At 39.4% G+C, this 14,145-nt stretch overlaps 1 protein-coding gene across 3 annotated transcripts in view; it reads right to left on the bottom strand.

Annotated features, from left to right (window-relative positions):
* Positions 1–1,503: 1,503 nt before the first annotated feature.
* TESPA1 (thymocyte expressed, positive selection associated 1) overlaps positions 1,504–14,145 on the bottom strand; it is a 35,548-nt gene continuing 22,906 nt past the window's right edge. For all 3 annotated transcript variants that reach the window (XM_033221783.1, XM_033221784.1, XM_033221785.1), the window contains 2 exons: positions 13,049–13,148; positions 1,504–2,571 (listed from right to left, as the gene is read on the bottom strand). In XM_033221783.1, the coding sequence (XP_033077674.1) occupies positions 13,050–13,148 (99 nt within the window). In that variant the 3' untranslated portion in view covers positions 1,504–2,571; position 13,049. The remainder of the gene's footprint in view (positions 2,572–13,048; positions 13,149–14,145) is intronic.

Here is a 14,145-nt window from a genome sequence, read left to right as displayed (position 1 = left end):
CTCTGATAGACACGCTCCCTAGATGCCTTTCAGTTGTCCACTTTCAGTTGTTGAGGAGTAGTGTTTGGCAGAACTGAATGTGGGGATTGCCTCATTCTGCAGCCCCAACCCATTTCCTCATGGAGATGGGATCAAGGATGCTGTTAGTCTCAGGTTCTTAACATGGTTTGTGTCATGTGTGTCCTTGTGAAGAGACCACCAGACAGGCTTTGTGTGAGCAATAAAGCTTTTTAATCAGCTAGGTGCAGGTGGGCTGAGTCTGAAAAGAGAGTCAGCAAAGGGATATAGGGGTGGGGCCATTTTATAGGATTTGGGTAGATAGTGGAAAATTACGGTCAAAAGGGGTTGTTCTCTGGCAGGCAGGGATGGGGGTCAAAAGGTGCTCAGTGGGGGAGCTTCTGAGCCAGGAGAAGGAATTTCACAAGGTAATGTCATCAGTTAAGGCAGGAACCAGCCATTTTCACTTCTTTTGTGATTCTTCACTTGCTTCAGGCCATCTGGATGTATACGTGCAGGTCACAGGGGACATGATGGCTTAGCTTGGGCTCAGAGGCCTGACAGTTTGGATCTGCATCCCCGCCCAAATCTCAGGTCAAATTGTAATCCCCATTGTTGGAGGTGGGGCCTGGTGGGTGGTGATTAGATTGCTGGGTAGAGTTTTCATTAATGGTTTAGCACCATCTCCCCTTGGTACTGTATAGTGAGTGACTTCTCATAGGATCTGGTCATTTGAAAGTGTTAGCACCTCCCCTTTTCTCTGTTCCTCCTGCTCACACAATGTAAGATGCCTGCTCCCACTTTGCCTTCCACCATGAGTTAAAGCTCCCTGAGGCCTCCCCAGAAGCTGATGTTGCTATGCTTCCTGTACAGCCTGCAGAACTATGAGCCTATCAAACCTCTTTTCTGTATAAATTACCCAGTCTCAGGTATTTATTTATAGCAGTGTGAGAATGGACTTTATCATTCTTTAAATGAAATACTCTCAGCTCTTTCTGTTCTCTCGTGACCAAGATAGCCTTAACTTTCCCCTCAGATTGCCCAAATAGGTTTCTTCCTGACTTCAGGCCCTTGACCTCCCTTAAGAATATTTGCTTTAGAAAATTCATGGTAGTTCTTTCTATTTCTTGAGATGTAAATCTTCTCCCAGCCTCTTTCCAGTTTTACAACTCAGGAATATCTTTCTCTAGGACCTGAGAACCACCTCTTTGAAATGCAAACATCAAGGAAGGTTGTGCCCTGTCTCCTGGTTTCTGTGGGTGGGAAGGGTAGGAAACTTGGAATAGGGGCTTTTTCCAAGTTGCAAAACTATCTTAATAGGAGAAAGTTCATTTTTTTCTTTTGGTATGGCGAATTAGTAAACACAGATGGTTTAAAATTTTTCCACCCTAGCCCTTTGTCTCTGCCTCACTAGGTATCAGATTTAGTTTGTGCCTTCTCCCCTAATGCTGGCAATAGTATCAGAACAAAATCAACTTCTGTTTATCATGTCTGGTGTAATTTTTTCCTTTTCACTTTTGGTTATGATTTCCCTCAAATTCCTTCAAGTCCCTCTCTTCCTGTCTTTTTTTTTTTTTTGTCTCATAATTTATTAGGCAGCCAAATAATACACTTCTGGAAATGCATGTATCTTACTTCTCCCATCCTATTAATACTAACGTTTTCTCAGCGGAGAAATGTGTCCAAGATGCTCTGAAACCACATACTGCCTAAGAAAGCACTGCTTGTGCTCAAGCCCTGTTTATTGACAAAACATTTAACTTCCAAAGCAAACTACAGCTGTTAATTAGCTTTAAAAACATGCCATGATTTAAAAAAAAATTATTTGTATTGTTTTCTGCCAGCAGAAATAGTGTTTTCCTCCCCCACAATGGCTAGGAGAAGAGACTCTGAATCCTACTTATCTCTTTTTCTATAAAGATGCAAAATTTTGGGTTGAGAAAGAAACTGGATTTAAGGAGGAGCCTCCAAGTTGATTTCTTCAAGGGAGGTCTCAAGAAGAAAGATAGGAGTCTAGTGTTGTGGAAGATTTTCTGGAATTTAGTTAGGAACACAGGGATGAACAGAGGTATAGAGGGAATCCTACTGTGAGATGAACCATGCTTTTAGAGCCAGAAAGTGAGATGTCCTTCCTCTCTTAGCTTGGGCCCTTTGAAAGTATTAGAAACAAACTTGTCCCCTAAACTTGATCCTGAAGTCTCCTGACTGCCCTTGGCAATGTCAAAGCTTGGGAGAAAATTAAGGCTTTGTTCAGTTTACTGTGGTCCATATTATATATTTTAATACATACATAGTAGATACACCAGTGTACAGAGAAATGAAGTGATGTGCCTAAGGTCTTTTTCTGTGCATGCAGCTTGTGGCAGCATTAGGATGTAGATTCCAAATCGCTCAGTCTGGTCTTCTTTCCCATGTACCATGCTGCCTTTCTCTTGCAGAATTTGGGGGTTTGGAGGACCAAGGTGTAGGGGCTGGATGTTGAGGGCAGTGCAGTTTCCTGCAAGAGGTTGGAATTAGGTTCTTCTATGAAGTCACCTCTGTCAGACCACATGCTGTTGTGGTGGTGGAGAAAGCCTGCAATGGGAATAAAAAAGATACATATTATGCATTTTTGAAACAACTCTGGGTACTGAGGTTAGTAGGAATTTTCATACCTCAGCTGTGGAAATGTTTCTCAGTATTATAAGTGATATTTAAAGTCATTAGCAGCAGCAGCAAAGAGTCATGTGACTTAGGGTTTCTGCTCTTTTCATCATGAGGTGAGATTCCTGCAAGAATTTACCTCTTACTGTTTAATACTTATAAAAGCATATATTTATACCTTTATTCTTTTGTATAGATTGCTGAGCACTGTTGGAGAATATCACTAAACCACTATCAATTCATGTTCTGCACCTTGAAATGAGTCTAATATTATTCACCTATTCAACTAGCAATGCATTTTTTTATTAATAATTATTTCTCTTGTTTTTTCCCCATAGTAGAGTTCTCAAATTTTTACCATTCTTTTCCTGACTCACACTTTTTAGTAATAACCCTACAGGAAAAAGAGAGAAAGAAATAGGCAGAATTTTTCTTGACTTCCTCTCCAGATGACCAATATAACTGTATTGACACATATAATTTTTTTTCCATTTTGTCTTTCCTCTAATCTCAGAGAAATATCTGTCACACTACTTTATGGCTAGCTACACCCTCCAAAAGTGCCTTGGATCTCATCTCATCCCAGTTCTCAGTGACTTCACACCATCATCATCCCTGATATGGTTTGGCTCTGTGTCCCCACCGAAATATCCTGTTGAATTGTGATCCTGAGTGTTGGAGGTGGGACCTCATGGGAGGTGACTGGATCATAGGAGTGGATTTCCCCCTTGCTGTTCTCATGACAGTGAGTGAATTCTCATGAGATCTGGTTGGTTGTTTAAAAGTGTGTAGCACTTCCCCCTTCTCTCTCTCTCCTGCTGACCATGTGAATATGTGCTTCTTTCCCCTTCCCCTTCTGCCATGAATGAAAGTTCCTGAGGTCTCCACAGCCATGCTTCCTGCACAGCCTGTGGAACCATGAGCCAATTAAACCTCTTTTCTCTATAAATTACCCACTCTCAGGTAGGTCCTTATAGCAATGTGAGAACAGACTAATACAATCCCTTCCCTCCTAAACCATGGCCTTTCCCATTCTATTGATTCTTTCCTTCCAGGGAAATATTTACTGTATGCTTAAACTTTCCCCATCCTAGAAAAAAATTATTTACCTACTTTCTTTTCATCATTTCTTCCTCACTTTTCATATTAATATTTTAAAGTCTTGTCACCCAAATAAAAATATTCTTATCAAGGTTAGTAATTGTTATCTAGTCACAAATACAACGGTATCTTTGCATTCTCCTTCCTATTGGATATTTTATGGTAAATGTTACTGAAGACTACACCCTCCTTCTTGAGAGAAACATCACTTGGTTTCTATTTGCAACTTTTTTTTTCTAATCAATATTACTCCTTTATATACATTGTTTCTTGATAAATCCTTAAATATTAATATTTCTAAGTTTCTTTTTTACTTCAGATTCTGATTCTGCATACTTTCTTGGGTAAGCTATGTTTCCTCATGCCTTCACCTATTATAAGTAAGCCTTGAACTCCAAAAACCTCAATTTCTAGATTCCTTTATCCAACTGCCTTATGGATTGCTGTTTGAGTTTGCCCTCCAAAATTCATGTTGGAATTTAATTGCCATCGTGATAGTATCAAGAGGTGAGGCCTTAGGGAAACAATTAGGATTAGATAAACTCATCAGGTTGAGGCCCCATGATGGGACTGTTGGCTTGATAAGAAGAGGAAGGGAGAGCTGAGAGGGCATCCGCTTGCTTTTTTACCATGTGATGTTCTCTGCCATGTTATGAAGCAGTAAGAAGTCCCTCACCAGATGTGGTCCCTTAACCTTGGACTTCCCAGCTCCCAGAACTGTAGTAAATAAATTCTTTTATAAAGTAAAATAACCAGCTTGTAATGTTCTATTATAGCAACAGAAAACCAATGAAGACATGGGCCTCTTTTTTATAGTATTTTAGAAGTACCTTACACTCACCATGTTCAGATACGAACACATCAGCTTTTTCTAAATAGTCAAACAAGATAACTAGATATTCTTTCAGTACAGTGTTAATCTTGACTTTCTATTTACACTGCTATTTTACAATTTTGCAAGGGCAGAGATTACTTTAGAGATTTATGTTGGGTAGAGATGCAAAGAATTTCCATCCAGTGGAACCAGTAATCCGAGAGATAAAGTTTATGCTGTTACTGAATATTAACCAGTTTTGTATCTAATATGGCAATCTATTAAGTTATCTCTCTGTATAAACTGACTTCTCAAATAGTCTTTGGACCAGGTCAAGCATATTGCTGGTACCTTTAGTAATTAATGAATTGAGTAAAGTCTTTGAACATGTTTATCTACATTTGCATGAGAGTCATTATTTTACCTTTTTGAAAATTATACTTTAATATATTTGCCTTCCAAAGTATTATTCCTATTTTACTTCATTCTTAATAAAACGATATGTACATCCATTTAATCGCCCAAGAGGAAACCTGTATGCCCTATCTTTCTTTCTGTCCTTATTCCATTTTTCCTCCCCAAACACAAGTCTAATCAGTCCTGGCTTAGACATTTTACCTTCTAAATATCTCAGAATCTCACTCACCCTCCCCTCCATTCCCACTGCCTTCAGCTTATTTCTGATCATCACATTTCTCCTTAGGTTTCTGCAGTCGATTCTTAAATTATTTTCCTTACTCCGCTGGCTTCCTACCCAGTCCATTTCCCATACTTCTGCCAGAATCATCTTTCTAAAAGACAAATTTAATCACATCACTTCCTTTGTAAATTTTTCAGTGGGTTCCTATCTTAGACTAAATCAAAACACTTAAAATAACACAGGAGACTTTGTTTTATAACTTCCTTTCTATTTATCTTTCTTATTTTCAGTTTTGATCTTTCTCCAGCACATCCCCTTTCTCCCACTAGGCATAAGGTGTAGTGTCAGAACACAATGTGATATTCCATTCACCTGTTTTTGAACTTATCTTTTTCTCTGCCTAGAATATCAATACTCTGCTTTTCCTTTTTCTACTCTCCTCACTCGTCTTCTCCCCGTTCAATGTTGGACGCATCTGTCCAGACTTACCTTTGCTACATCTTTGCCAACACATATCATTAAAAAAAGTAATGTGATCTTCTGAGAGGTTAATTTCTGGTCCTTATGGCATTTAATGAAAAGTATTAATAATTACTGATTTTCTTGTCATGTTTTTCACTACACTATGTGCTCAAAGCATCCTGTGAACATTTCTGCTTATTCCGTATAATGCTTCTCTTGCTGGTGAGTTTACAAGAAGGCAAGTACATTTCAGTGGTGACAAAGGTAGTGAGAGAATTGCTACTTAGCTTAAAGGGTCAAGGCACACAGTAGATGAAGGTCAGATCCAAGTACAGGTAGTGAGGCTTGCCCTGATCCACAGTAACAGCCTAAACTCCTGCTCAATCAGGGCCATACGCTGTGATCAAAATGGCATTGGCTTGAATTTCAGGAGACCTGGGCCTTAGTTCTGGCTCTGATACTAACTAGTTGCATGATCTTGTTAAGTCCTTTTCTTTTCCTGAGCCCATTCAAGTATAAAATGGATTTCAGGTAAATGAAATCACAAAATGCAAAACCACAGACAAAAGAAGACTGCTGTATCTTCTTGTCTCTTCCTCAGTCTTCCCTTTGTCTATACTGTCTCATTCTTTCCTTGGCTGTGGAAGGCAGAAAGATAATCTCTATTTGCATGGCATAATCCCCATTTTCTAAGTTGTAGTTCAAATGGATCACCAAGGCTACTTCCAACGCTGCCAAGGCACACAACTTCAGGTGTCAACATTCACATTGAAAGCAATGTAAGCATTGCTTTTGAGGATGTGCAAAGAGGAGGTCCTGACTTCATCCACACTACTTTACACAGTCCTTCTGGTAGAAAGAGCCTCTAGTAATTATACTGTATAGCATTTTCAGAAATACTGTCTTATGTAAGTCTTATATAGAGAGATGACGTCCACAAGATTCATCCATGCCATCACATATTGCAAGGCTTCCTTTCTTTTAAAGGCTGAATAATATTTCACTGTATATATATGTCACATTTTCTTTATCCATTCATCCACTGATGGACATTAAGTTTCTTTCCACATCTTAGTCCTGGGAATAGTGCTGCAGTGAAAACAGGAGTGCTAATGTCTCTTCAGGATCCTGATTTCAATTCTTTTGGATAAATACCCAGAAATAGGATTGCTACATCATATGGTAGTTCCACTTTTTATTTTTGTAGGAAACTTAGTACTGTTTTCCATAGCCTTTGCACCACGTAACATTCCTAGCAACAGTGTACAGAAGTTCCAGTTACTCTACATCCTTGCCAACACATATCTCTTTTTCTCAATAATAGCCATCCTAACACGTTTAAGGTAATATTTCATTGTGATTTTGATTTGCATTTTCTTGACGATTAGTGATATTGAGAATCTTTTGATATACCTGTTGGACACTTGTATGTCTTCTTTCAATAAATGATAATTCCAAAATATATAAGAAACGTCTTCAACTTAGTAACAAAACAAACAAATAGATCATCCAATTAAAAAAATGGGCAAAGGTTGACAACCATCCCTTTGAGATGTAATTATCAAGGAAGATAGAACCTCTCTCTTCCAGTCTCCATGGGCAGGTGGGCGTCTAACTTAAGCACTTTGTTTTAACTTGCAAAACCACTTCCTGCCTTAAAAATATGAGAAGTTTATTTTTTCTTTGCATAAAGCCACTTGACTGACACAGATGGCCACTCCAATTGCCAGGTAAGTCTAGGGTGAACTGTGAGCCACAGATGATTCTGTTAAGTCTTCTTACTTGAGGACAAATTATTTTTATTTGACAACAGCCATGTAATGGGTTGTATCTGCTTGGCTACGTACAAGGGTAAGATTTCATTCTGTCTTTGCAATCTGTTTAGTGGATGTTCTGTAATGCATACCATAGTCTGCTTCAATGCTTATTCAAAAATAAAACTGCTTTCTTTCTTTTGCACCTTTGTGGAGCAATTTCCTGGGGTGGGAGGAGATTTTGTTTTTAATTATATTTTCCCAACAGAAGCAAAACAATGTTGGTAAGAATTGTAAATGAGGTGGAAAAATATTCACATTTTCATGATGTGCTCCCACTGTCCCTTCCCCTTGTCTAATCTCTTCCTACACTTCACATCTGACAGTCCCTCTTCAGAATTTATTCTGATATAAAAATAACTGTGTCCAGTATCATCATCTATAAAATGGGGAATAATGAAAGATCTTATATCATAGGATGAAATGATTTAATATCCATAAGTGCTAAGGATTCTGTCTGCTGTGTAGTAATACCTACATATATTTGCTGTTATTGGTAATATTATCATACAGAACAATCATACATCAAAGAGAAGACTGCAGCTACCCAACTTACATAGGTTCCACCAAGCACAAAACAGATAGTGCTTTGAGTTACCCACCATTTGGGGGTGTCTTAAACTAGTTTTCTTCTTTGTCTTGTGCTCTGAATGAACATTCCCCCCTAGTCCCTCCTGTCTCTTCTGCTGCCATCAGCAGGGTTGACCAAAAACATGAACTTCCACCTCTAGGTATGGTCACTTCACAAAGAGAATAAATATTGGCCTGTGCTACCTCAGATCTGGTAAAAGAAACAAAAAGAACAACAAAATATAAAAACTTTCTCCTTGGCTCTGCCTCTGATAAGCATGATAAAGGTCAAGTAGTTTAAATGTCAACACAGGAAACCAATAGAAAGCGCTGTGAATTTGACATTTTTGAGCATGGTGGAAATCATGAGGAAAGATGTGGGTCATCCTTCCTCAGGAACTTGGAGGAAGATTAAAACCTCTTTCCAAGCAGACACTAAATGAGAAGGTGGCAAGTGAAGAAAGCTGTTGGCTGGGGGTCAAGGTCCTCTTTCAATAGAAAAGGTGCCTGTTTGACTTCATTTCATGTTGCCATAACAATACCACAGATACGGCAATTTTTAAAGGAGAGAAATTTATTTCTTACAATTCTGGAAGCTGGCAAATCCAATGTTAAAAGCCCGCATCTGGTGAGGGCCTCCTTGTAGCATCACCCTATGGTGGAAGATGGAGGGAGAAGAGCACGAGAGAGCAAGAAAGCAAGACACAGCCAAACTCGGTTTTATAACAATCTCACTTGAGATAACGAATCCTCTCCCACATGGATTAATAGTGACATTAATCCATTTACGAGGACAGAGCCCTCATGACCTAATCACCTCTCAAAGGTTTGACCTTTCAGCACTGCATTGGGGATTGAGGTTCCAATGTATCAACTTTGCGGGATTCATTCAAACCACAGCACTGCCCTCGTGCTAATTACAGAAAGGCACTCACCTTATGTGAATGAATTAGAAAAAATTGGAACTTGCTCTTAGAAGATGAAAGCCCTAGAGTTTTTGGATGGCAAGCTCAGTAGAGCAGGATTCTAATTCCCATTTGCCTGCTCAGCTGGGTGTCTCTGGGCAATGCACGGGCTGCACAATGCTACATGGTGGCTGGCTGAGTGCTGCTACCACTTCCTATCCACTACTAACAAGTAGTAGTTAATACCTGGGACTTGAAACGACATTATAATGGAAGATCATTAATCTCCAGGGAATAATTACAGACTCTGAACAAGGGAGAAGTGGGACTATTTCCCAGCAGAACTGAAAAAATTATCCCACTTAGCTCTGCCTTTGATTGTGGGGAGTGAACTTCCCCCTTCCATATTTATCACACAGGCTTTAATATTGGCAGTACTGAGCTGTTGCTATAGCTCTCCCCTCTTCTTGAGATTTCTTAAAGGGTAATAGAGGAGTGGATTGAGAGAAATAGGTTATAGCTTTGTGAAAAGATGGTTAAACAAATGCATAGGACATTGGAAAAATGTGGGAATTACTGTGACCCCTTTCTCAGCCAAAGACGTGTCAGGAAAGAAGAGATCTCTTATTTTTCTAGGTAATTATAGAAAAAAATTCTACAAAATATTTTCCTAATTTACTTGAGAGAAAAAGTGTATTTAATTTATAAATTTATTCTATTTCATTGATTATGATAAACCATCTTTTGTAAGACTGATAATTATTTTACATTTCACTTAAGGAGGCAAAAAAAGACAACTAAATTGGCTGACACTATGAATTTTAAGGCACAACCTAATTTCAGAGATGTTAAAATGTGGAAAAATGTGTGCCTTAGAATCAATAAAATACAGCATTTTAAACCATTATCTCTCCTGCTGTAATGGAGCCGCATCACAGGCAGAAAATGGAATCTAGTTAGGTACTGGAAATGTGTGACTCCCAGCAATACTTTCTCCCTAGCAATTCAATTCTGATATTTTAAAATGCTAACCTTTAGACAAAGTTGGGACAGGTTTGTGAGAGGAACTTGCATTCTGGGCATTGCATAGATTGCCCAGAAGTGTATAACCATATAAATCCTGCACACAGCCTGCTTTGTGGAACATCTTGGCATTTTTCTTGTGCAAGCCTGACATCTGCTGGACAAACAACACTTAAGCAAAGTGCTGTATTTTAGAGTATATTCAGTTCTTGGCAAGAACCTACCTGTGGAGTATATACTACACATTTTCTGAGAAGAATTTGCATGTAATTTTTATCTTTCTTCTTTAATAGGTAAGGTGTTTTTTCCTTCTGTCTTCTTTTATGATTTTTCCCTTTATTTTTGATTTTCTGTAGTTTAAAAGTTACATGCTTAGGTGTAGATTTTTGGGGGGTTTTTTTGCGTTTATTTTTTCAGTGTTCTCTGAGCTTTCTGGATCTGTGGTTTGGTATCTGACATTCATTTGGGGGAAATTCTCAATTATTATTGTTTCAAATATTTCTTTTATTCCTTTCTCTCTTTCTTCTCCTTCTGGAATTTCCATTATGCATATGTTACACCTTTTGTAACTGTCCCATTTCTTGGATATTCTCTTCTATTTTTTTTCAGTCTTCTTCTCTTAGCTTTTAAGTTTTGGTGGTTTTTATAGCTATAGTCTCAAGCTCAGAGATTCTTTCCTCAGCCATGTCCAGTCCACCAATAAGCCCATCAAAGGCATTCTTCATTTCTGTGACACCATTTTTTTATCTCTAGCATTTATTTTTTATTCTAAGGATTTCCATCTCTCTTCTCATCTGTTCTTGCACACAGACTACTTTATCCATTAGAACCCTTATCATTAGAGTTGTTTTAAATTTCCAGTTTGCTAATCCTAACATCCCTGTCATATCTAAGACTGGTTTTAATGTTTTCTCTGTTTCTTCAACCTGTTTTTGCCTTTTACTATGTCTTTTTTTTTTTTAAATAACTAGACACGATGCACTGAGTAAAAGAAATTGATGTAAATAGGCTTTTAGTAATGTGGTGGTAAGGTTTAGGGAGAAAGGAAGTGTTCCAAGGTCTTATGGTTAGGTCTGAGTCTCCCAGTGAGCCTGTGCCTCTGGATTGTGACTCTCACCTGTGCTTCTCAGTCCTCTCTGTCCCCTTTGATGGGACAGGTTGTCTAGAGTAGGCTGGAGTTGTGTGTTTCCCTTCCTTCGGGTCGGTTAGTCTCTGATAAAACCTCATCCGGTTAGGTTTTTGGTATCTCGTTTCTCCCGAGGGAAGACTTTGTTAAGAGGAATAGAACGCTCTGATGCATTTCAAAATGGTTCCTTTCTCCCGTCCCCTGTTGGAAACACTAGGGGATTTTTCTCCAGTATTTCCTGTGAGAACCTGGTTGAGCTCCTAGAAGTAAGACTCCCAGAAATAAGGGGCCTCCCAATGACTGGGTTTCCCTAGAGTTTTTATTTCTCAGACTGGTCCGTGCTGAGCATCCAGTAATTCCTAGGTTATTGTCCGGGTTCTCTACTGTGGTTCTGATTCCTGGGGGAGTTTATGCTTTGGGGTTTTTGCTCCGATAAGTCATAAATCTTTGTATTTGCCCATTCTCTAATTTGAGGGGAAGTGGTTTGCCCTGTGACCCACTTCTCTGATGGGTCTAGAACAGTTACTAATTTTTCAGTCTGTTCAGCTTTTTACTTATTGTTTGGGCAGAGTGGCCACTTCCAACTCCTAACATGCCAAACCAGCAACTGAAACCGTCTGAAACTTCCTGAAGTGCGTATGACATATTGATGCCTTCTGCTATTTACCTCTTTTGTGGGTGACTAAGTATATACATATGATTCATATACCCTGAGATGTTGGTAGTAGGTAAAAGAGAAAGAAGAGTTTTAGATTCCTAAAACCACAGAGAATTAGAATTAAAACAGTTAGAGTTGTAAATATATTTGTGTGTCTGAGCAAGTACCACTGATATTTTGGAGTATTAGCCAAGAAAACAATTAGACTAGAAAATGCAGAAAATGGTACCCAGATATCCAAAACAAAGGAATCTCTAAGCAAGATTTATTTACTTAATTCAATAAAGATTTTAATTTATACTATCTGGGGAAAATACCATTATCCCTTATGTCATTTTCTTTGTGGTTGTAGTAGATGGGTGGTTAAAACTACAGGAAGACTAATTTTCATTAGTTTAAATAATAAATTACTGGCCAAACTATTTAAAGGTATAAGAGATACCTCTGAAAGAAAATTAATACTGAAAAACTCATATCTGGAGGCAGGAAATTTTAGCTGCAATAAATAACAGTGTGAAATTCATTTCCTGCTTTGACAAGGGGAGGGAGAGGTATGTTCATCAGACTGTAGTTGCAGAAAGGGGATCAGACCCTAAATGAGCACGACTGGGAGGTACATTGAGGAGTCTGCTCTGAGTCCAATGATATGGGCTGATTAGAACATAGCTGAAAGCAGGTATTGGGATATTGATTGCCATGGCTGGTCCTCACCTGTTACAAAACTTCTACTACAATACGTTTCAAACTTCAATATGCAATGAATTATCTAACCTAAAGATCTTGGTAAAACTGTGATTCATTAGGTCTGGGGTAGGGGCTGACAGTCCACATTTCTAACAAAATCCCAGGGGATGCTGATGCTGCTTGTATCTGTAGACTACATTTTGAATATTAAGGTTCTACACAATGTCTCAGGAACAGCATTTCTCAGACTGTGATTACCAGACCAGCAGCAATAGCATCACCTGAGAACTTCTTAGAAATGCAAATTCTTTGGTTCTATCCAGGCCAACTCAATCAGACACTCTGGGAGTTGGGATCCGGTCATTTGTATTTTAACAAGCCCTCCACGTGATTGTGGTGGCTGCCAAAGCCTGAGCATCATTGATCTAGAGAAGTATTTTCCAGCCATAATAGAATCACCTGGAAGCTTAAAATAATTAGTCATTGGTTTCCAATTAAATCAGAACCACAGGATGTGGGACCCTTTATTATGGGTGTTTTTTTAAAAACCTTCCTCATTTGATGACAATGTGCAGCCAGGTTTGAGAATTGCCTGAGAGAGGCCCACTTACTTCACGAGTCTTTGCCAGCAAAAGTCTGGTGGTGGGGCGGGTGCCTGCGTCTGCTGGGCCAGCGACTCTGACTCTCCTCCTCTTCACTGTTGCTTTGCACCTGTAACCGAGATCCCACAGAACTCAGCCAGAGCCAAGGGGGAAGGGGGTAAGGAAAGGTGCAGGTGGCAGGTAGCTGTAGGGGAAGGAGGCTGAGTGTACTTGAGAGACAGCCTCTTCTGTGGTGTCAGGGACACAGTAATGAGGAAGGCAGGAGCTTAGGTGTGGCTCTACATTCAAGGAGAGGTGACATACATGCAAATGATATTTCAAATAATCACGGCTTCTTTTGTGGCAAGGATTTAAAAGTTTTTTTAAAGAGATCCCAATACTTCATGGAAGTACCTTCCATAGACCCAGGCAAGAGGAGTTCTGAGTTTTAGAGGGTCAGAAGAGTTGCTGGACTTAGACAATGTAAAGAGTTGGTGGACTTAGAGAATGTGCCCACGTGTCCTGCACTATTCGTTTTAGAATGTTCTTTGGTTACCCAGAATCACAAAGTTTGCTGGTCAAATGGCCCCAAGCCGGTTGCAGGAATGTGCGCTGGTTTTGACTGATGACTGTTCTCTCAAGGGCTGACCTCTCCAGTATTGTATGCAACCTAGGCCCAAATGATGACCGATGGCTGTTTGTGTAGGTGGGAGCTTGTGGCATTTGGATGTGCAGGCTCGGGTGACCAAACATGGGCATGCAAGGTCCCTGATGGTATAGGACAGGTCTGGGCATGGGAAGAGAAGGGGACAGGTCTGGGGAGTGGTTCTGCTCACACGGTCACGTTCTAGCACAGAAGTCCTAAGAGTCTGAGAATCCTAGATTGAAATCTGGACTTCTAGGTCTTTATGGTTAGATATTTGTCAAGGTAAGGGAGAATTTATTTTATTTAAGAGTGGTTAGCTTTGTGTAAAACTGCTTTCCATTTGTAATCTTATGAGGACCACAGCCAATGGTAATGACAGGTGTACTTAATGAGAACATTAAGTGGCAATCAGATCAGGTAAGTATTACCAAAGGAGCTCTGAAAACTTGACTGCTCTTAGGAAACCAGGCCTCTTTCTCTT

Source organism: Trachypithecus francoisi, unplaced genomic scaffold, assembly GCF_009764315.1.
Source record: "Trachypithecus francoisi isolate TF-2019V2 unplaced genomic scaffold, Tfra_2.0 Lachesis_group11, whole genome shotgun sequence".
NCBI lineage: Eukaryota > Metazoa > Chordata > Mammalia > Primates > Cercopithecidae > Trachypithecus > Trachypithecus francoisi.
This window is presented reverse-complemented; position numbering and strand designations above follow the sequence as displayed.